The following is a 22604-nucleotide window of genomic DNA, read 5'->3' as shown; positions in this document are numbered from 1 at the left end:
TGTTTGTTCTTTCATATACCAAGTTTTCCAAGTTTTTTATGGCCATGCATCCAACAATTAGTACGCTGTAGGTCTTCTTCTACTCTAAGGACAGGCAGCTTAGCTGGCAGCCCAGCTTCTTCCAAGTGTTTCATGGTTGGTATCACCCCCAGGTGTGGTTGGTAGAGTTGATCAAATGGAGCAGAGTGTACCTGTCACTACCCTGAGTGCTGGCAAAGCCCAGCACAGGGACTGTTCAGAACCAAGCCCAAGCAAGGCAGAGCTGTTACACGTGCACAGCTCGTGCCAGGTGCAGTTTGGTTTACCTACATTAATCCATCCCAACAGCTAAACCAGCACTTGTTGGCAGTGATCGTGACAGGGACAGTTACCACACACATATGACAAGTGCAGTGCTTGGCTCTGCAGGAACAGCAGGACTGTAGTGTTTAACTCAGGTTTACAGCAGTCAGGCCTCTTTTTTCCTTTGTCATTGCTGTAATAATACACAGAAAATTACTTCCTGTTTCACTACCAAATTTACCTACTGCTTAATTTTTCAGCCCATGAGAATGACCCTATTATGGGAAGGATTAGTGCAGCCCTCCTCCATGTTAAGTTGACCTTCAGCCCATTACACAACTGCCATTTCTACTAAAGCAATAAAGCTGCCACCAATTTTCAAATGAGAGAACATCTTTTCTGCTATATACAGAAACAGTGGGTTCTTTTATCTATCAGTTTCAGTTACTTGATGTATCTTTATAAAAACAAGACTTAAAAACGTTTTCAATGTAATGGGCTTGAAATGTTCGTATATTCTTTATTTCTAGAGTGCATTCTGGATATCAAAATCCTTGGCAGGGCATAGAAAAACAGCTGAGTGTTCTAAAATTAATTAATTGACTTAATGCCAGTTATTGTCCATTATCAGATCAAAAGTGCTATTTAGTTTGCAGCCTAAATTCCACTCCCCTGAACAAAGCATTCAGCACCTCTGAACACACACAATAAACCTGTGCTGGGGAAGACCTCAAACCCCCAAGAGCATTGACTGCCAACCTACACAGCACATCCATCACTCCAACCCCCTCCAGCTGTGGCTGATTTACACACAATGATCTGCAGGTGATTGTCCTGAATTCCCTCTGAAGGTAAATGCTGACACATCCTGAGTATCTTGTCAGTGCAACTGTCAAATTCCTCACTTAATTCACAGAGGGTGTACGATATTCCAAGTACTCTAAGCATCTTCCAGAATGGGAAAACACAGCAAGATCTAGACAGGCATCCCAACTCAGACTGCAGGCATTATGCATTTAATAGAACTGGAAAAGAAGAAATGTGTTAGGCTCTTTATCTTCAAGGATAGTATGCTCAAATGAGGTGTTCATTCACCTGGGGTAAAATTCATCAGCTCACTGATTCTGAGCCTTATCCTCCTCCTGTAAAGTGTTACAACTGAGAAATTAACTGACACCAGTAATGCAATTAAAAGCCTTTCATCTCTAGACACCACTTTAGATATGGTTCCAAATCACAGTGATTAGGAAATGACCAGATGCTTTTACCCTCTCTAATGAGGTGTGTGTAATAGTGTCTCACTACAGTATTTTCTAAGTATCATCTCCTCCACCACCACAAGGACATGACACCAAGCTTTGGGTGTGCTGCTGTCTCACCTTTACAGGCCATCAGTCTGTCACTGCTGGAGCACCACCTTTCCATAATGACCAGCAGGTAATTGTTCTTCATGGAGGATGGGTACAAAGGTGGAGTTCCTTGTCCATTAAACTCAGTTAAAACCAGCACTGAACTATCAGCAATGGGCATGTGGTTAAAAGGGGGAAATGGAAATTAACATTTTCTACTCATAAAAAAAAAACCCCAAAAACCAAACAAATTTGTCCCTGGCACAAAAGCAGTGCTCCTAAGGTTTTCTCCAGTATTAACTTTTCGAATAACATGACTAAAGCAAAAATCACAAAGTTTCCTTACTGTGGCATTTACCTTCTGTCAGATGCTGTTCACGTAGCCCATGGCTGACTTCACTGATGGCCAAAAGAGCACCACTCTTAAAACACCCCCTCCCCAAATCCAATCACTCTCCAGATGTGCAAATAACACAGGAAGAACCAACTCATAAACAACAGCAATTTCCACCAGCACTGTGCCAATCCCCTGCCAAGCACACTGCCCAGGCCAGGAAGTCGATCAGACCCTCAAAAACACCTGTGCCAATATTCCTTGCACCAAAAGAACAGTTCCTGTTCAACAACAGCACAGAGGAAACCACTTGGCAATTCCAGAACCTCAAGGAGAACAAACCCATAAAATATGAAGAAAAATATTTCAGCATTAGCTTTGATAAACACGTTTAATAATCCACTACTTTACAGGACAGCTATTTAAAATCAAAGACCCACAGCTCCGACCTTGAGACACCAACAGCCAAGTTTGTCCAGCCTGCCAAGTACTGACCAAGAAGCTCAGAGCTGTGGTTCTGCTGAAAACATTGTACAAAGTGAGTCGCTGTCTGTCCACACTGCACTGGAGCTCATCAGCAACAGCCAATATTTCCAAACGTGTGCAACTCCCACAGGCAAAGCCAAACACTTGGTTTCATTACCCTGTTCCCGGGCGACAAGTTTCAGGAGCTGCACACACGCATTTCCAACCCACCCTCCAACAAGGTCACCGATTCCTCTGCAGTGACACTTGTCTTACCTCCCAAAGAACAAAGTGTTACAAACACACAGTGGGTGTAAATCCCTGCTCCAGGAGCAATCCAGACCCTGCAGAAGTTCTGGACTGCACACAAACACACAGCTTGGTGCTTTCCATGAAGCACAACACGGAATTACCACTCTCCCCAATGAAAAGTGAATGCACATACACCACAAATTAAAAATTGTTCCCTATTCCCAGGAATAATTTGGGAAATTTAAACCAAATAAGAAAATATAGAATTCTATTTATTCCATTTGCTCCTTGGTTTCAGAGAAGTTAAAATAGGTGTCAATACAGACACAGCATTTTTTCTTCCATAAGACAGTCTGCAAGTCAGAACTGCATTTCATGCCCATTCCACAATATTAATCCAGGTCAGTCCAAGCCCAAACCTCCAAATAAGGAAGAGGAATCCGTGTTTTGGAGAAAATGGCAGCTGAAAAGAAAGCCCCCACCCCAAGTTTCCTAAGATCAGAGCAAGTACCTTCCCTTCCCTCCTTCCCATGGTGTGTGAAGGGATGGTGCTCCCTGCAGTGAGTGATTTCAGTGCTGCCATAGCAGGAGCTGCCAGCCAGGGGTGGGGCTGTGCCAGCCCAGGAAGACTGGAACAGTTTCACCAAAACCAATTTCACAAGTCATCTGGCTTGAGTCTCCAGAGGAATTCATTTCAGGAAAAACAAGACTAAGAAAGAGATTCAGAGACGGGGAGTAGGATGAGGCAAGAAGCCATCACCTCCTCAGCGGGTGGGGAAGCCCCCTCGGTGGGTCCCTCCTCGGCCCCCTCGGAAGCCGCCCCGCTCACCCCGGAAGTTCGTTCTGTTCCTCTCTCTGCCCCTCTCTCCCCGGCCGGCCGCAGTCCCTCCTCGGCCTCCTCCCCTGGGAGCACCCCCGCCCCGGTCAGACTTGGACTTGGGCGGCGGCGACTTGGGCCGCAGCCGCTCGATCTCCTCGGTGCAGCCCGTCAGGTGGGAGTTGGGAGCCGTGAAGTACGAGGAGTATGTCTCTGCATTGAAGTTGCTGTTGGTGAGGGTGGGTCCCACCGTCAGCCAACCTGGGGAACAAAACCAGAGTCAATAAAAGCAAAAACAAACTTCACGCTTCCGAGGCCACTATTGTCCTTTTTCCACTCAATGGACACTCAAGTGACAGGGAGAGACACTTGGCAAATCCATTGCCACAGACACTTGCCCACATGTCACCTGTACTGAGTGGAATGAAAAGGTCGCCTCTAGAGAAGAAAGATCCATTTCCCCTGGTACCAGACTAAACCTGATCATTAAATTCATCTAATTTAAAACAACACCATCCTTCTTCCCTTTTTAAAAGTTGCATCAGTTATAAATATTTATAAGTATAAATACTGCGTGTTTATTGCATACAGTATTGCAAATCCGTGCAGATCGCTCATGAGGGAGAGGTTAAAGGAGGATTTGAGGGGGGACTTTGTTTAACGAAGAGGATCAGTTTCTGGTATTGGGGAATTTCTCTGTTTATGGGCCGAGGGTAACTTGATTTAGGTAACTTTGTCTCCAGAACCCAGCTGTGACAGTGCAGCCAAGAGCGCAGCCTGCTGGAAGCACACCTCTGAAAACATAATATGGTATGAAAATATGGTATGAAACATGGTATGAAAATAGAGCTTACAGAGTTAAATTAGCCTGTTTATAGAAAAACATTCAGAGGGCACTTCAGCTTCACCAAGTGAATCAAGACAGGCAAACATTAAAACAAGCTCATTCCTATTTCTTCTAAAACTACAGTTTTGTGGCTGACGGATCTTCACATACACCAACAATGTATCTCCTTGAGATCTACAGCTGCAGGTCTGACCTATGACACAGGTCTGGAAACCTCTTTAGGACACTGACATGAATTTTACAAACAGGGAATTCTGCTACCCTGTATTACACATGAAAAAGACATTTCAATTTTTAGAGCTAGTGTGGAGATTATTTCACTATTAAGTCCAGAAAAAAAAGCTTTATGGAAAGGAAATATTCAGAAAATGAAAAGACAGAAATTACACTTTTCAGTAGTCCAGTAGAAAACTGAGTAACTGCAGCATTTATCTTCAATTAGAGATAACATGGAGAACAAAAGCATAACGGTCTTACTGTTTTAGCAAGTATTTACTTCTAAAAATGAATATCTCTAAAACAAAAAGGCTTTTCTATGATCTTGCTCCCAAAGATGATATTAAAATTGTAACTTAACTGTACTATTGTTTAGAAGGGTTCTCTATGATGCTCCTGCAACACAGGCTGATTCACAGACGTTCTTGCCAAAAAAACACTCGTATGAGATCTTTAGTTCTAGCAAAGCTTTCTGCTTTTTGACCATGAGGGACAGAACATTAACTAGAGCAGAAGTCACTTTGCCACCATCAGAGTGTTGGGAGAACAGACAAGTGACGCAGTTACACACAAAAATACACAGTTATCCAGCTGGCGCGAGCCCTGGCAGAAGAAGAATGCATTAGGATTAACCATTATTGCCTCAGCTCCCAGCAGAACCCACCAAGTGGCCTGGGACGATGGAAGGAGGTTGTTGAAGCACATTAAAATGTAACTACTTGCCCAAACCCAAGGTAACAGTTACCTGGTCGGATTGTACTGTCCCTTCCAAAAAGGTGAAGCCGTCGTCGTCCAAGGCAGAAATGCTCAATAATGTGAAAAATCTCCACAGGTTTTTCTATGTTGCCAATTTCAGGCTCCTCAGTGATGATGAGGTCGATGTCAACGTTGGCGTGGATGAAGTCCCCGTCTGTGCTGCGGCGCACGGTGCCCTTGATGCCCATGAGGCAGTGCTCCTGTGACACAGAGAGCACGTCACATGCCACACCTACTGCTGTGGCAGGTTTCGAGCACAAACAGTTTTCAAAGTTCTCAGTCATAAAACAGACAGCAAATAACATACTTTTTCATATTGTACCTCTTACAAAAGTAGCCGGCACCCTCAGATTCCTTTCTAGAAGATATTACTGCATAAAAAAAATACAGCCACCAACTGTGGTGGCTGTATTGAATTGACAACTGTCAATTCATCAGCATTAAAAATGTTCTTGAGCTGTAACAGCCATCGCCTCCTTCCTCTGCAGATCAATTTAAGTGACTGGTATGTGGCATCCATGAATGAGGAATCACCACGATTGTTAGAGGATGAAAAGCGGCTCCTACATACTCATTTCAGAGCTCTGTTTCTGGGAACATCAAGCTTGGATGAGCGATGTTCCCCAGGATCAAACACACTGACTCACTAAGCGCCGCCAGATGGCTCAAGAAAAAGTTGCAGACAAGAGCATGTAATCATTCCCAGATTTTGGGAAGGGTTTTCAGAGTTGGCAAGTAAATATGAAAGTCAGAAGAGCTGAGCTATCAAATCTATGCAGTTGGTCAACTGCACTCAAGCAACAGGGGTGTTGGACCTTGAATTGAACTAAAGAGGCAGAATACAGCTAAACAAATTACCCATCAGGCAAAGACTTGTAGATCTAGTCCTCAGCAGAACTACTCGGAACATTTACTTCCATACCACGTGTCATTCACCCATACCTCAGGTTCTCTAACAGGTGGCCCAGCACAAAGCACCCATCTAGAGATGCCTCAACTGACCAGAATGGAACAGCAGCATTTGCTGCTGTAACCAGTGGTAAGTTCACCTTGCCCAGCAGCCTATTTATTTAGTCAGAACAAACTCGCTCCATTTTCAGTGTTTATCACAAATGGTGACCTCAGCCCAACCCTCACCCCATAAACAGAGAAATTCCCCAATACCAGAAACTGTTCCTCTTTGTTAAACAAAGTCCCCCCTCAAATCCTCCTGTGTCAGCTTTAACCTCTCCCTCATGAGCGAGCTGCACAGATTTGCAATACTATATGCAATAAACACACAATATTTATCCTTATAAATATTTATAACTGATACAACACACTTTCAAACAAACTTCAGACTAATGTAAATGCAAGTCAATGAAAGATTCCAGATATCTCAAAGGGAAGTTTATACTCCTAAAAATGGCAAATCTGAGACAGGGTTGAGGGTGTTTAATGCTAAGGAATGATTAATGAATGAGGAATGAGTCCTGAGGTTAACTGACACCTGGAATTATTAAACTGCCAGCCAACTCTCTTTTCAGTTAAACTGCCAGTTACACCCACATATACCCAAACCAATTATTTATTAATCCCATCTACATTTCTCTAAGTTTCGAAGAACTTACATTTGAGTTTTTTAAATCAGAACACTTTTTTTTCTCTGCATTTCCTTCAATACACATCCTCCAGAATGCATCCCTAAAAAAGTGTTTGTTTTAAACCAAGCTGACCCATTCACCTTTACAATCATCTTCAGGGAGTCAGGAGATCCTGGCTGAGCTCTGGTCTCTCACAGTCCTCTCTCTGCTTCTAACCCTGGGCACATACCTGCACGTGTGTGTTTAGAACCAACAGCCAGCCTTCTGTAGTTATTTTTCATTATTAGATCCATTTATAATCTACAGATTTTAAAATCTCTTTTGACATTAAACTTAGTCAAACTCTACTGCTAATTTTAGGTCTGTGAAACATGCTTTGGAGAACAGAACTCTGAAGTTCTCGTGCCTGCTTTCCCAAAAGCCTGTCACCAACTACTGTGGAGCACCAGGAGTTTCATCAGCAAAGACAGACGGGATGGAAACAGAGGAGCAATGGAGCCAAACCCTTACCTTGGTTCTTTGGAAAACAGCCTTAGGGTCTAGAGTCTTGGTCTTTCCAGGATTGTTCTTATTTGTTTTAATCCAGCAAATGTCCTCACATCTTCTGTAACCCCATTTGCGTAGACACTAAATATCATAAAAAAAACCCCCAAACAGTTCACACTACATCAAAAATATAAGTACCCTAAACTGAACACTCATATAGGTACTTGACTTTTCTGAAATCATAGCTGGAAATCCGTCACAAATGAATGACAGTGTTTACTGGCATGAATGACACGTGTGTTGTCAAGCTGCCCCTAAAAATTAAAATTAAAGAGGCTTATGTGCACATCGATATGTCTACATATCATCATTTTTTTAAATATCTAAAAAAATTTTTATCTCAATTTAAGACACAGCAGCACCTTTCTTCTGGAATGAATATTTCTGGCAGAAAACTATTGAGATTTCTGTTAAAAAAGCTGTAAAAGCACTCAGGATGGTAACCTGCTCCTATGAAAACCAAGACAGCAGTACAGCTTTCTAGACCCTCTGGAATTATGTTTCCTCTCTAGGCCCTATGGAATTATGTTTCCTCTCAAACTCAATGACTCATCTGGAAAATAACAGTATCTAAACACTTAATGCCACTTAAAATTACATATCCTCTACCACAGTAACAAAACATCCCTCAGTAGTTACCGTTGAGAATTCTATACAGGAAAAAGTCAACGATAAAAATAAACTCTTAAGCCTGTCCCTGATAAATTGAATTAAACATCATCTTACCACTCGGCCGAGATCCAGACCCTCGCCTGACCCGCACCACAGAAACACAAATGACCTTGGGGCTGCAATTTCTTCAATTTCCAATTTCATGATCTAATAATAATAAGAGCAATAAAAGTGTTTCTGAGTTAAATACAAATCACCAATTATATCAGGAAGAATACTAAGTCTTGAAGCATTGTCACAGAAAGCATCAGGAAGCACTGTTTTGGAGATGTTAGCCTGTATACACTCAGTCAAACTTTTAAATTTGTTTTCCAGAAAGTATCTTTTAAAAGTTACCTTGCCAGTACCCATCTGCATGTATATAACTGTGCTGGTTTTGGCTTGGGTCAGAATTAGTGGGTTAAACCGTGACACAAATATTTAATACAAAATGTTTCTTTTCATTCACGGAATTACTTATATGAAGGTTGTGAAGACACTTCACAAAAATCCCAGTTTAATCCCTATCACTATAAAGGAAAGACATTCTCTCCATTTTCCCTTTCAGGAAAAAAAGCAGCAAGAATTTTCGAGGACAGTGGTTCAACACTGACAAATCAGTAACATTCAAGATGAAATAACTTCAGATGCAAAGCATCTGTTAGTCATTACAACTTGAAAGGATTCATCTGTAGCTTGCTAACACATCAAATCAAGCTTCATTCAGTGTCACTGTGAACAAAAGTAATGCAGTAGAAGCCAAACCATGACTCCAACACTCCCAGTTTTCCTGTTAGGATAGAATGTTTTTTCCCTGGGCAACACGGCCAAGCACCATTTGTGCCCGATGTAACAGACTGGCTAACACAGACACCTACTCCTCTACATAGTTACCCAGTCTCATCACATCACAATGCCTTGGTTTTCAAACTCACTCCTTAAAGGTAGCTTGAATTTGATTTTGTTCTCATGATCCTTCAGTTTGACTGACTGCTTTTCCAGAGCTGACCTCATGGAAAAGGGAAAGATACAGAGTGAACCATCAATACACCACTGAACTGATTAAACAGTAAGGGAATATATAACTACAAGAAAAAACCTTCCACAGCTGAGGTTTTGTTCACAAGTTCTATTTTGTTAGGCTTCTAAAGGTTACAATTGGTTTGACTGTTAAAATTTCCTACCCAGACAATACTTGGAGAAAGGAGGATGTCAGTGAAGGAGTGAACTCACCTATTTGCTTCAAGGCATGTATGAAATCTTTTCCACAGCAAGAAAAGTACTTACATCATCCCAGGTCCAGCATTTTTCATTGGCAGTAATGCCAGTCTCCCTGTAGTATTCTTCCAGTGGTGGTTCCAGGAGAATCACATCAAATTTGGACTTCAGTTCCCTAATATCAAATGCTTCCAAGTCTGCTTGTAAATACCTGGTTGAACAGAAGATGACAGAACTGTTTGGACAAGGTGTAAGAGTGGTTTGAAAATTATACTCCCATGGCACTTCTGTGCAGCCAGTTAAGAGCAGGGTCTCCTGTATGGTTCATACAGCTCAAAGGCTCTAAATGTAGAGGAGAACCACAGCACATCCTCAAGGATGGATCCTGAATTGAGGCTGGATGCTATTGCATTACATTTTTTAAGTAGTCTTTCTCTTAAATAAACAGATTTTAGGATCCTCATTTAGCAAGCAGCAAGCAGATGCCCACACAAGACTGTACAACAGTATCTAGTACAGATTCACTGAAGTTTCTTTACATCCATGGACTATTTAGGAGGAAACATCAACACTTAGGAAGCAAACACTGTTAGCCTGGCTAACAGATTTCTGTTTTGCTCCCCTTTGGGAAGTGTCATATTTTTAGAATTGCCATTTTTCATATATTATGTTCAAAAGATTTTGAAGGCTGGACACGCTTTTCAGGTAACAAATCAAGACTCCCACACACACAGATTTTATTAAATACACAAACACACTCTTATGACTCTCCTCCACACCTGCCCATCACTCAGTGTTATATCACTATCAAAAAAATGACACTGCCCTCCCCTAAAAACCTATAACCTTAAGGAAGCTGATCAGCAGATCAGCCTTCCCAAAAAGTGTGTGGAAGAGATTATGATTCTCTGTGTGTATTTGGTGTTACCAGAAGGCAGCACTGGATTACTGTTTTCCCCTCTTCAGTGCTTTAAGGCTAAAGAATGCCAAAACACACCTAACTCAGAAGAGCAAGTTGAGTCCTGCGATTTGCACCTCAGTTGTTCAGACAACTATTTCAGAGGTTGTGTGTGACTGTCATTCAATAAGGCTGTTTTTCTCAGTACAGATTAGGACTACTGTATATTACAGGCAGGTCTGAACTCCTGGCAGTAACATGCTGCACACTTATGCTGTGTCTGACATCCAGCAAAAACTCAGAGGTAATTCCAAGTCAATAGGACAAAGGACTTCCAGTCAGCCTAAACATTTTTGGTCTTCAGCTGCAAAGTAAACATCTAATTAATGGGTACTAAGGTAATAGCTGAACACTATACAAAAACCAGCTGGTGCAAGAACAATGAAAGTTATCTTAAGAGGCCAATTTTTTAAAGCTTTTCTTGTTATTGTAAATAGTATGACAACATGAGATTCACAATCACATCACATTCTTTTAAATCCCAGACTAAAGCCTGCAGGGCAATCAGTTGATACTATAAACAATCACACACTGCAAAGAAAAACTAGTTTATATACTATATTAAAAATCTAGATTAAAATAACAGAAACAAACTCATCTTGTTCTTCTATGCTTCAATTGATTAATTTGTATAAACAGAAAAAGAAAATGTAAATTCTAAGCAGGTGCTGAAGATAGAGATTTGCAAAGCAGACAGCTAACTTCAAACAGGTCTGGAGAAGAAAGGCATTTTCCACAAGAACACTTACATGGGAGGAGTGTTAGATTTAGATATCAGCTCATCCTTCAATCTGATGAGCTCTCTAAGTTTTGGATATTCTTCAAACCTATCTGCTAAGCCTAAGAAGAAGAAAACATGAAGTTAACAACTACTTAACAGAGTATATCTGTATCAATTAAGCATTGTCCAGTATTCTGAATAGGTCCAATGTTAATACTTAGCCTTATTTTAATTTTTGTTATAATAAACCAAACCCTTCAAAGCAGTTTTTTGTTCAGTACTTGACAAAAGCCTCCTGTCCTCACCCAGCTAATTATGGCTGTTCCTAATGCAGTGTCTATGCTCCAATCTTCTCTAGAGCACTACAGAGAGCAGGAATTTACAGCTCCTATTACCAGAAGAAAACAACCTCTCACTTAAAACTAAAAGTCCCAGGATGACGAGAGAAAGCTGTTTTGTTATCCATATCTGTAAGTTTCTGTTAAGATCTAACTAACATTAATTTAAAGAATACTCTTACTTAACCTTTGAAGCTTGGGGTGTGGCTGGTTCCCTGAGGTAACCCTTATATTGAGATTTGGTGCTCTGGTGCCAGTCAAAGATCTGAACACATGTTCCTACTCTGAGCTTTATGATCTCAATTTTTCAGCCTTTCCTATGTACAGACTGCAACAGAGAGAACCCTAATAAGGTCTTTTGCAGTAGATGTTTTTAAGATGAAAATATACCTTTCAGCATATTCTGTTCTCCCTTCCTAAAAAAGTAGAGTATGTTTTTGTTGTTGCTGGCAGTAGGTTCAGCATTTACAGACCAACGAGGCACCATTCTGGCCTCCCACGGAGTATCAGTTCCACTTTAGTGAGTTACTTACAAAGCTTCGTGTTCATTTAAATGTACAACTTTAAATGCTGCTAATCCACTGGGGAGAACAACCCACCCAAACCCACAAACCCCACAACCCTTCATCCCTCTCCTTATTTTAGGTCCAAAATCTTAACTCCCAGCTCCAGGACTGCATCGACAGAAGTGAAGTTATTAGTACCTAACCTTTATTATCTCTTACGACCCAAAAGTTACTTTCACTCTTTTCCTTAAAAACACAATAGCTTAAAAGAACCATGTTCTCCTCATTTTCACTGTGCTGCTTCCAGCCAGTGCAAGTCAAATACTCCTGCCCAGGAGAAACAGAAAGCAGTTATGGAAATAGATGGAAAACAATTTTCAATCAAAAACCAAACCAAACCAAATCCAAACCCACAGGTCTCTCCCTCTCTTCCAACAGCAGTATCAAAAAGAAACAAATACGTGTTCCAGAACCACTGCTTCTTTACAGGTTTTCTTTAAGGCCATGTCCAGTTGTGAAATAGCACCCAAGCAGTGTTTTGATCATCATGTAGAAAATGTTTCTGACCAGTATTGACCCTGATATTCCTCAGCTCCAATAAAGGCTCTGGACTCACTGCTGCTGACATGTTCACTTCCACATTAACACTTGCATAAGCCTTTGTCCTGTCCCTTCCCCATTTTTTAGGCAGCAGAGAAGTCATGGTAAATAACATTGGCTGCAATTTCTTTGGACTCATTTCAGAGAACAGTGCAGAACTACCTCAAGTACTTCACCACGAAGCCCAGGTGCTTTTCAGATAAAGACATAACTGAGTCCATTTTTCACAAAAAAATCCAGATGTGTTTCACAAAACATAGAGAAGAAACAAGCTAAGTGCCTCCACAGGCAAACAAAACCTCTTTGGGCTGCCATCTATAAACACAACCCACTTTCCCTGACAAGCTTAAACTTGTTAAAATACAGAGAACTGTTGCATAAAACTGCAGAGGGAGGTGTCCTGCTTATTTTAAAATCCAAATAACTACCAAGCACCTACTCTGGGAAACAGGACCAAACTGTACCTTAGTTTTAGAAAGTTTAAATCCAGCCCTAATGAAGCATCATTTCAGTAACAAGTTCAGTGATGGCTCGATACATGGAAACTTAGCAAATAACATCCTCTAAACTTGGGCCTTCTAATGAGCTGTCAGCAGTTACAAAATTTAGCTGGTAAACATTATCCATACTGCTCACTGACTTCAACATATGTAAACTTCCACACTTTACATGCTACACACATTATTAAGAGGCATTACAGCAAGTCTGTCACTCAAACTTGCAATGGTTTCAAGATCTGCTCATTAAACTCATCTACTTTCTGGAATCAAAAGAGCTTGGTTTTGAAAAAAATCTTCCTGTTAAATACTTTCAAGTAAAACCAAAGGTAAGAGCAGCCTAGGCAATAATCACCTCCTAACTGATGAAAAATAAACTCATTCACAGAAATGTCTATATTGATATGTATTCACAGGGAGAGACACAACTGTGGAGTATATATATATATAGCTGTACTTCCCAGCAACTGTAAGGAATTTAAAAAGGGGAAGAAAAAGAAGTGCTATCAAAGGAGTTCTCTTCAAAGAGTCACTGACTATGACATACCAACATCTCTGATGAAGTTCTGAGGTCTGTGTCCTGTATCCACAAAGTGCTGGCAGTAATCGTTGTGGGGATTTAAGCTCTGAGTGCCCTGGAGAACAGGAGGAGTTCAGTGAGAGCAAGGGCAGATAACTGCACACACACACACAAAACACATGTGCCAGTCTGATAAATGACAAAATAACAGATTATTTTCTTTTCAACATGCCTTTATAAGTTACACCAGTCAAGACCATCATTTCAGTTCCAAATCAGGCCCACCATTACTGCAGCTCATCGTGATTTGACTCAGCCCTTTAGTCAGGACCAATGTAATGCCAGTTCCAGTCATATCTTCCACAGGAAACTTCCCTACTTGTGAATTCTAGTCCATTACATCAGCCTTTAAAGCTGTATATCAAATACCATCCACTGCAGAAACAGTTTAACCCAACTATGCCAGCTTTGAAACACTTAAAATTGCAAAAGCAGCTCACCTTAAGAAAGGTACTGGAATCTTTGTAAATCTCTTCTTCATAGGGCAGGTTCTCTTCATCTTGCTGCAGCTCTACTTCATCCTTGGAAATGAAGCAGGTATTACCAGTATGCAAGATCATGCTCCTTTCCTTACAAAGCACAATCATAACGAGAAGTGGGCTGTCTACAAACAGACATTTCCTAAAACAGCACATCATGAATGGTTTCAGCTCCAGTTTTGGAGGGGAAAAAACCATTACCTATTCTCAAAAAGGTCTGCACCTCTCTCAGTAATGAGGTGGGAAAGGCCCCTGAAAGAAGAACAAAATAAGAGCCCCTTAATTTCTAGCCCATGACAGTGCAGCCAGTGCTTAATAAAGTGTAGAAATTTTAATTTTTGTCCCCCAAAACGTTCACTCCTTGGACTGAAACAAATAATGTATTTTGTTGATATTCTTCTGTATTAGAACTTTTGAGCATTTATATCCACTCAATCATCTCTTATATTCCAACCCTGGCAGCAAAGTCCACAGTTTGCAGAAACAGCTCATGGTACAAAGTCAGTATTTCATTTTGACTGTCCTTAAAAGTAACTTTAAAATTTCCATTTTATAGCCCCCATATTTACAGGAAACAGAAAATGTATTGCAATTTTTTCCCCCTGTTGGTGAGTTCATTCAACAGATTTCTGGAGTTCAGAGATCTGTTACACTGATGTATTGTGAACATCTAACAGAGAACTCAAGAGGGAACAGGAACAAAAGAGAGACTCATTTCTCCACATCACTTTCTGTTTTCCCACTGCTCCCAAACCAACCCAGTATATAGATACATAAATATATAAATACAACTGAAGAACTACTAAATAATATCATCTCCCATATTATTACAGCTTCATTTACCCTGTGCTACACAAGCTGTCTGAATGCAGAATGAAAAGTTGTCTTCTCCCTCTATTTTGATCCCTCTAACTGTTAAAATCTTGTCATAACTTTCTTGTTATTTCCAAATTGGAGCTTTAAATCAACTTCTGAAATGCCTGTTGTGATAAACAGGTCAGATACCCCTTCCTCAGTATTCTGGTGAAGAATTTACAGAGATACACTCTTTTCATTTGTTTCTTTAACCAGACCAAAAATATAATTATCAGAAACAGCAACACTGTTTGCAAGGAAAAGAAATTAAAGCAGACAAGCAGCAGCAAGTCTTACTCAGGCCAAAAAAAAATAGCTGAAAGCTTGAGTTTTACTAAAAACTGATGCTTATGCCATGAGTTACACCTGTTTCCCCTCTTCCACCTTTCTCTAAATCTCGGCCTTCTAATGATAAGCACCTGCTAGATACCACTTGAGTCACCACAGTTCTCTTTATGCCTTCACAAGTGGTTTAAAAAGAGTCCTGTGGCCACAAAACCCCACACCACCAACTTTCAAAGGGAAAACGACACAGCCCAAACAGAGATAGAATGACACAGGTTCTCCTCCATTAATCATCCTTGTTTTCCAAATCATCTGGTGTATTGCTGAGTTAGGGAAACAAAAACTACCTACAATAATCAAACACAGGGGGGTTTTTTCAAATTACTAGAAATACATTAAGTAATTACCATGATTCAACCAAGTAAGATCTTTGCAGCCTCCACAACAATGGCATGGAAGCATCCCAAGCTTGCAGGCCACTGCTTGCAGAAACAAAGCAAAGCTGGGCTGTCTCAAATTAGGCTGGCAGACAGTAAAACTAAACTACAAGTGTTTCTGTACTTCATACAAAGTTAAAACTCCACAAAACAGACACTCATACAGGTTCAAACAATTGAGTAAAATCACCTGGGGGTGCAGCAACAACCCCAGCTCTCAGAAGGCAGTGAAAAGCCTGGCAGTGGCAGCAAACTGTCTAATCCCACTGTCTGCCACTTCCAAATACAGACCAGGGAGCTCAACTAACCCTGGTACAACTGGTACAGTTCCACCAAAACACGAGTATTTTAGGAGTTCTTTAGAACCACAATTCAACTTTCTGACCTTAAAATATCCCTTATTCACTTTTGCTTTTAATGCATCTCTTCCCTGTCTCCAACCCCTGTGGTGCCAAGGCAAACTGCCAGCAGGAAGCTGAACAAGCAGCCCCACTGCCCTTTGTTTTCACATCAGCCTGATGCTTATGAAGAACCATCACTTTTAAATTTGCAACTATTCCACAGAAAAACCAAAGCCAGACCCACAAAAAAGCGTCCCCAAATTAAAACGTATTGCCTTTTTTTTTCTCTCAAAAGCTGCTCTCATGCTTCCCCCTTATAACAAAAAAGACAATGTCACTGTTCAGTCCTCTCTCAAAGCATCAGTGTAAGGCCTTTGGGTGTCACTGGCTCACTTTAGCAAGCCAGGGATACAGAGACAAGGCACTTTACATCAGAAACACCCCAAATTTTCCTAACTGACGAATTTGTGGTATTTGCCCTGAACACTAATGGTTCAAGTCTATTACTTTTGCCTAAGAAGCATTAAACACAATCCAACAGGGATTGACACTGTAAGGATCTAGATATTTCTATCAGTTCATATTACAAGACTAAATTTAAACAGGCTCAAAGTGCTAAGGAAAAAGTTATATAAATACAAATGGAATTTTACTGTTCTGATCTCCTTGCCAATAGGGAATTAGCAATGTCTGCAGGAAACAGCTGATGTCTCCACTATAGATGTTCTGCTTGTGGGTTTTAAGTTTCTTAACTCTATTCATCTGTTCAACTGAATTTGGTCAGAGCCAGTGCTATTAAAATATTCTTCAATTTCAACAATATACCAAGAGTCTGGTTACTTAGAAGTGGTTACATCCACCTCAGGGTAAGTCTTCCCCACACTAGTAAAGAAAATCCCAATGATAAGTCATGTACTTTGCCAACCCAAGTGGCTTATCCACATATATTTCACAGGTAATTACAATTTAGTTCTTTATCCACATACTTGAAGGACTAAAATAAACTGACATGAACTGATCCCTAATGAGAGCGTAAAAATTCCACTTCACAAACACCCTTCTGCGAGCTCATGACTTGTTTGCTGAACAAGAGGTACAGACTAACACTTTGCATGACAAAAAACAATGTCTGTCCCTTTACAGATAGACTTTAAAAAATTAGTCATCAAAAAACATCCTGTCATACATTAACTTCTTGGTTTAGTAAGACAGAAAATAAGACATTACAGAAAGATTTATAAAGCTGAGCAAAAATGCAACACAACGAAGCAAAATTTCAAAAATTGCTATTTTTTAGGCATCCAAGAGAACAGCAGACACTGCATAATTTAATAAATACACTGATTCTATTTAACCACAGAAGCAAGGTTACTAGGACATGGAAAAAGGACAGAGGGAGGATATATGCTACAACGAGATCCCAAAACAAACCATAAACACAGCTGTATGATAATCATGCCTTTGTTCAACCTCTTTCTACCATCCATCTTAGCCAAAACATTGCATTGGATATGAATGGAGAAAGCTGCCAAACACCTCTGGGATGAGCATCTGAAAAATTAAGGGCATGAGAGTTTGACAACACTTCATCGACCATGGAGGCTTTTTTTTTTTTTTTTTAACTAAACTTTTCCTGGGGATTTTAGATGCTTGAAGCACACCCCAAACCAGGCCTCTTATTTCCATTCCCTTAGAGTCCCTTGTTTCTTCCATTTATCCAGAACTACATTACTTGGCACCCAACAGACAGGTCAGAAGGCGCCCTCAGCCTCCCCATATCTCATCCCATGGCCTGTACCTCCTTCTAACTAAAAGGTTTTCTTTTGACACAACAAAATTCCGGTCAAGGGTTTTTTTGTGTGTACCCAAGAGCACCCACGTTTTATACTTCCAGGAGCAGTGCTAAAAAAAGCCTCAAAAATTGGGTTCTGGAGCACGTGCAGTTCAATGCACCCTTGTCTGAAGAGAACCACGTAGCATCGACACCTCGGATGCCCCTGAGGGACACACATATTAGAAGTACCTATACACATCACATTTATTTTTATGTGCACGCATATATATTTTAAAAGTCCCTCAGGGACACAAGAACACCACAGAAAAGTAATTTTTTCCTTTTTTTCCCTTACCTTATATTCTTCAATCTCTTCCTCATCCGCTTCTCCCTCATCTGGATATTTACGTTTTGCGTTTGGTGCAGAAGTATCATAAGCAGCACTGTGAACAGCCCAAAAAAAAAAATCCTCATATTTTCAGAAATCTTTGATAATCTGCCTTGACTACATGTGTCTGTTACAAGTTTGAAATTACTCTGAAACTTGATGACAAGCTATTCCTCTTTCAGTATGTTCAAGACCAGCACAACTTACTAAGGACAAAACTCCTGAAAGGAAAGGAATTTCCTTCCCTTTCTCATTTTTCTGCTCTGAACAGTACAGCTTATTTTAACCAAAGCAGTACATCTACAAAATTAAGTCTGGTCACACAAGAAAATTACTGTTACACCTGATAAATCACTAACATTACTTGTGTCTAGACACGACTATTGGTCCAAAAGAAGCTTTAAACTAAACTGCTCTTAACAGAAGCATAACGGGGCTGGGACAACACAGGTGGCACATTCTGAATTCACACCTCAGTTTTCCTACGCAGCATCTTTTTAACACAAGAAACAAGTGTGAGCCTGTATTTCCAAGCTGTTTTGAGAAGGGAATAACCAGACACCCCTCGCCTTAGCCGGAGTTCAGATCTGGGTAATTAAAGCACTTTCTTTCGCCGAGATCAATCCCACCCCGTTTCCAGGGCCTGTAAGAGCACCAAGCCCCCAGCCTCGAACAGAGCCCGCTCGTCGATACGGACCGACACGTCTCCCGGGTCTCGGCGATCTCCCGCTGCTCCTCCTTGCTGTTGAGCACGGCGCCGATGCTGTCCGCGTTCTCGGCCCCTAGCTGGACAGCGGGAAACACAAATTCACGCCGCGGCCACTGCGCACCCACCCCCACACAGCCCCAGGGCCGCCCCAGGCCCCTCGCCCCTCCAGCGCCCCGGGCCGCGGTGGCGGCGGGCGGCGGCCGCTGAGGGGGAAGGGGCGGGCCCGGCCGTACCTGCTGCGCCAGGAGCTGCCGCCGGAGCTTCTGCCGCTCCCGGATCTCCTGCAGGCGGCTGTTCATGGCCGCGAACCGGCCCCGCTCCGCAGCAGCCACCGCCACCCTCCGCTCCGCCGGGCTCCCGCCGCCCAGGCGTCACTTCCCTCACAACGCGTCACTTCCCGCCCGCCGCAATTCCCTCATGGAAATGCATGGCCAGGCTGCCCTGGAGTCACTGAGCAGACTCGTGTAATTTGGGCGTTGTTCAAGTATAGATATGAAATCCTTCGTCCCTCAAGCTCTGCAGTCCAAGTTCTCTCCCTCAGGCAGACACTCGGCTGTGCAGGGCTCCCCTCAGGCCCTGTCACAGCTGTGGCCACTTCAGAAACTAGCTGGGCGTGGGGGCCCCTAACTTGATTTTACCTCGAGCGGTTTTCCTAAAGTACATCCTTTACATCCAATTTTAATGTCCAGTGTGCTTATTTCTAGGTTAACCTTCATGTTTTGCTTCCATCTTCTGATCCTTTAAAAACTTCTGCTTTGAGGGAGTTTTGCAGAATCTTTAAAGCCTTTTTCATCTGAATTTTGGTCTTTTTCCCACTTTCTCCTTTCATCCCTCTTGTACATCCTGTCTGTGAATGTATGTAATCCACATTACATGCTGATTTTCATTCTGACAGCTATTCAGAATGCAACAAGAATGAAAATTGAAATACAGACCCACCGTCTGCATTCAAAAGTTGTGCAATAAGTATCAGTCCCTTGTGTCTCGCAAAAGGAAACTTAACAAAAGAACAAAGAAACATTACAAATTATCCCCACAACCATAATTAATGCTGATGTTTGCTCTCCTGAAATAGACTGATTCTTCCTGTAATTGCCACACCCAAAGATGTGGACAAGAAGAGCTGAGAAGGGACATTCAGCTCTCACAGAGTGTGGGTGTTCCTCTGCTGGTATTTGAGTGCCAGACACTGTCACACTTATGTGATACAAGCTGTTATTCTCCTATTTTTTCATGTGGTATATATTGTATACGTGTCAATCATGTTACACAAGTCAAATTGAGAAAGATGCAGGAAGAGAAGGAAATGAGAGAAGTGCAGAGTAATGCAAAAAGAAACCTTTTCCAGCTACTCACATTTCTCAGGGATAGAACATCCTACAAAAACGGTGGAGCTTTTAAATGTTAAAACCCCAGAATACCAAGAGGTGTTTTTTAATCTCCCCAGGGAATACATTACTAGTTATACTGTCCTATCTGTGGCAATGTTATGGGAAAAGAAATGTTATCTCATACTACTGCACACTGCTTTGATATTGTTGGCTGTAATGAATACAGTAGAAGTCCCTGCAGAGTAACAAAATCACTTCCTCCTGGATGTGACACGATGAAGTTTGTGGGAGCCTGCACTCCATTTTTAGAACTGGTTGCTAAGATGAGCTGATCTTTACAAATATTAATGGCTATGAAAGATGTTCTGCTGTATCCACACACTGTTTCAAAACAAGAAAGTTGTATATTTTCAGAATGCTCCATGCCTTTCTTCTTCTCTGTGCATGCTGTAGTTTTGGCTCTCCCAGCTTTGTACCCAGTCTGTGGTCAGTTGTTTCTTCTCTTAAAACAAGTATCAGGCCAAACTCTTGCCAGTCTGGAGTCAAGAGCTACACATGCACATGTACTGCGCCCCATGCTCTAATCTATATTTGAGTTTGATCACTCATACTGGTGTTTCGATTGCATCACAATCTTCGGTGGAATCATCAATCCAGCCTATATCCTGATGGCATCCATGACATGGTGTCAAACTTACAAATATGCAGTACTGGAGCTGCATCAGCCTCCCTGGGCAATCCATACTGGAGCTTTGTGGTACTTACAGTCAGATTTTTTTCCTACTCTCCACTCTAAATACTCCTTGCTGGAATTTACAGCATTGATTCCATATGGACAGCAAGAGAAATGCATTTCATACGCTTTGCCATGAGCGTGCAGAAGTTATTTGCTTCTCCTCTACAACAGTCCCCAGCATCTGGGAAGACTCGTCACATTTCTTTTCACCCTGCTGTGTTTCCTTCTGCCTCCTGGAATCACCAAGTCAGCTCTTTCGTGAATGCCTCTTCCCCCAACTAGGATTCAGTTGGACTGTGGAATACAGACATGATGTAGGATGTGCTGCAGGCGACTGACTTGCTTAGGCATCTCAGTGCAGTTATCCTGGTTCTTTGGTGACTAATGACTTTGTTGAATTGCCATCACCCTTGATCCCTTTTCCAGATTTTTCCCTTCAAATTTATGAAGCCAGTTGTTTCTCATCCTGTTTTTGTTTAACTGATTATCCCTGAGTACATTACCTTTCGCTTCTCTTTGCTGATGTGCATTCAATCTTTTTAATTATTTCTATTGTTGCAATAATTTTGATTTCAAATCCTGTCCTCCGGCCTACTTGTATCTACTTCCACTGTCAGGTGGTTGTGTAATCAGCAGACATTCTATGCCACTTTTTTTAACCATTCATAGCATTATAAAATATTTATAAAACACTAGCAATTCATACTTGTATTACACTGACATACATTCAAGTCTAGGCTACTCCATTTAGCAGAAAACTGCTCGTTATTTTGTGTTAGTAGAAATTACTGTAGAAGTTACAGAGAATTAGGCCCAAACTGCTTAATTTAACACTGTTTGCTCACTTTAATTGTTCTTCACATCACAAACCTCAAACTACATTATGCCCAATTAAATGCTCAATAAATTCATAAATTAAAGGCACTAGATGGAAATACAAGTTTATCTTTTAACTCAAAACAGACAAATAGAAAAATAGAAAATATAAAAATAGATTATAGTAGAAAAATAGACGTTAACATGGACCAACATCACACTCTTCCTACTTCATGTCCCTTTACCCATGCTTTTAATCAAGTACCTAAATATGCCTCTTTAAAAATATCTTTAAAAGTTGGTAACCTGAATTTTGGAGCCTATTTTGAATAACTGATAGTATCCCCACACCCAGTGACTGTGGCTGTGCAACCTTCCTCCTTGGTGGCTGTGTTCCTGCGAGGAGGCAGATCTGACTTAATGAGTGTATTGCAAAAACACTCCAACCCTGAATCTGTACAAACTCACTGTAGGACTTCCGATTTTGCTAAAAAAATCTCCTAGAAGTAACTAAGGAGCAGCAGAGTTTTTATTAGGCCAGCACTGCTTGTCCTTAGCAAGCCGACACACAGCCAAGCTAGAGCCTTCATAAACACCCTGCCATGCACTCTGGATAATTTGACAGGCATGTGCTGCAATTTCACACTCCATCTAGATCAAGTTGCGTTGCCATTTGATCCAGAGCTGGACATGTCCTTTGGGATGGACACCAAGCCTTGATGTTGCATGTGCTCACAGCACATGAGCTGCTGCCTCTGCATCAACTGATCATACCTGGAGTTTACTATTGACAGGGATTTTGAATTCCTATTTAATTCCTTTGCTTTTGTATAGCATCATATTTTGTTCTACTTTGTAAGCAAGAATAAGTAACTTGCACACAAAAGTTTAAAAAATGATAAAAATATTTCTACTTCCCCCTACATCGAATAAAGTA

The 22604-nt window shown here is 41.3% G+C and overlaps 1 protein-coding gene across 2 annotated transcripts; it reads right to left on the bottom strand.

The window, feature by feature from the left end:
- Positions 1 to 2337: 2337 nt before the first annotated feature.
- METTL14 (methyltransferase like 14) lies at positions 2338 to 19401 on the bottom strand. 2 transcript variants are annotated; one of them, XM_027659046.1, is made up of 11 exons: positions 19018 to 19394; positions 18773 to 18861; positions 18043 to 18130; positions 13957 to 14037; positions 13484 to 13571; positions 11024 to 11114; positions 9386 to 9527; positions 8174 to 8266; positions 7412 to 7528; positions 5308 to 5518; positions 2338 to 3760 (listed from the first exon to the last, which is right to left on the bottom strand). In XM_027659046.1, the coding sequence occupies exons 1-11, from the start codon at positions 19081 to 19083 to the stop codon at positions 3447 to 3449; spliced, it is 1380 nt and encodes a 459-aa protein (XP_027514847.1). In that variant the 5' UTR covers positions 19084 to 19394; the 3' UTR covers positions 2338 to 3446. The 2 variants fall into 2 exon arrangements, with proteins under 2 accessions (XP_027514847.1, XP_027514849.1); XM_027659048.1 differs by lacking the exon at positions 8174 to 8266 and having other exon boundaries at positions 19018 to 19401.
- Positions 19402 to 22604: the final 3203 nt, after the last annotated feature.

Source organism: Corapipo altera, unplaced genomic scaffold, assembly GCF_003945725.1.
Source record: "Corapipo altera isolate COAL_440 unplaced genomic scaffold, ASM394572v1 255, whole genome shotgun sequence".
NCBI lineage: Eukaryota > Metazoa > Chordata > Aves > Passeriformes > Pipridae > Corapipo > Corapipo altera.
The sequence above is the reverse complement of the archived record's forward strand: the minus strand, read 5'-3'. Positions and strand labels throughout refer to the sequence as shown.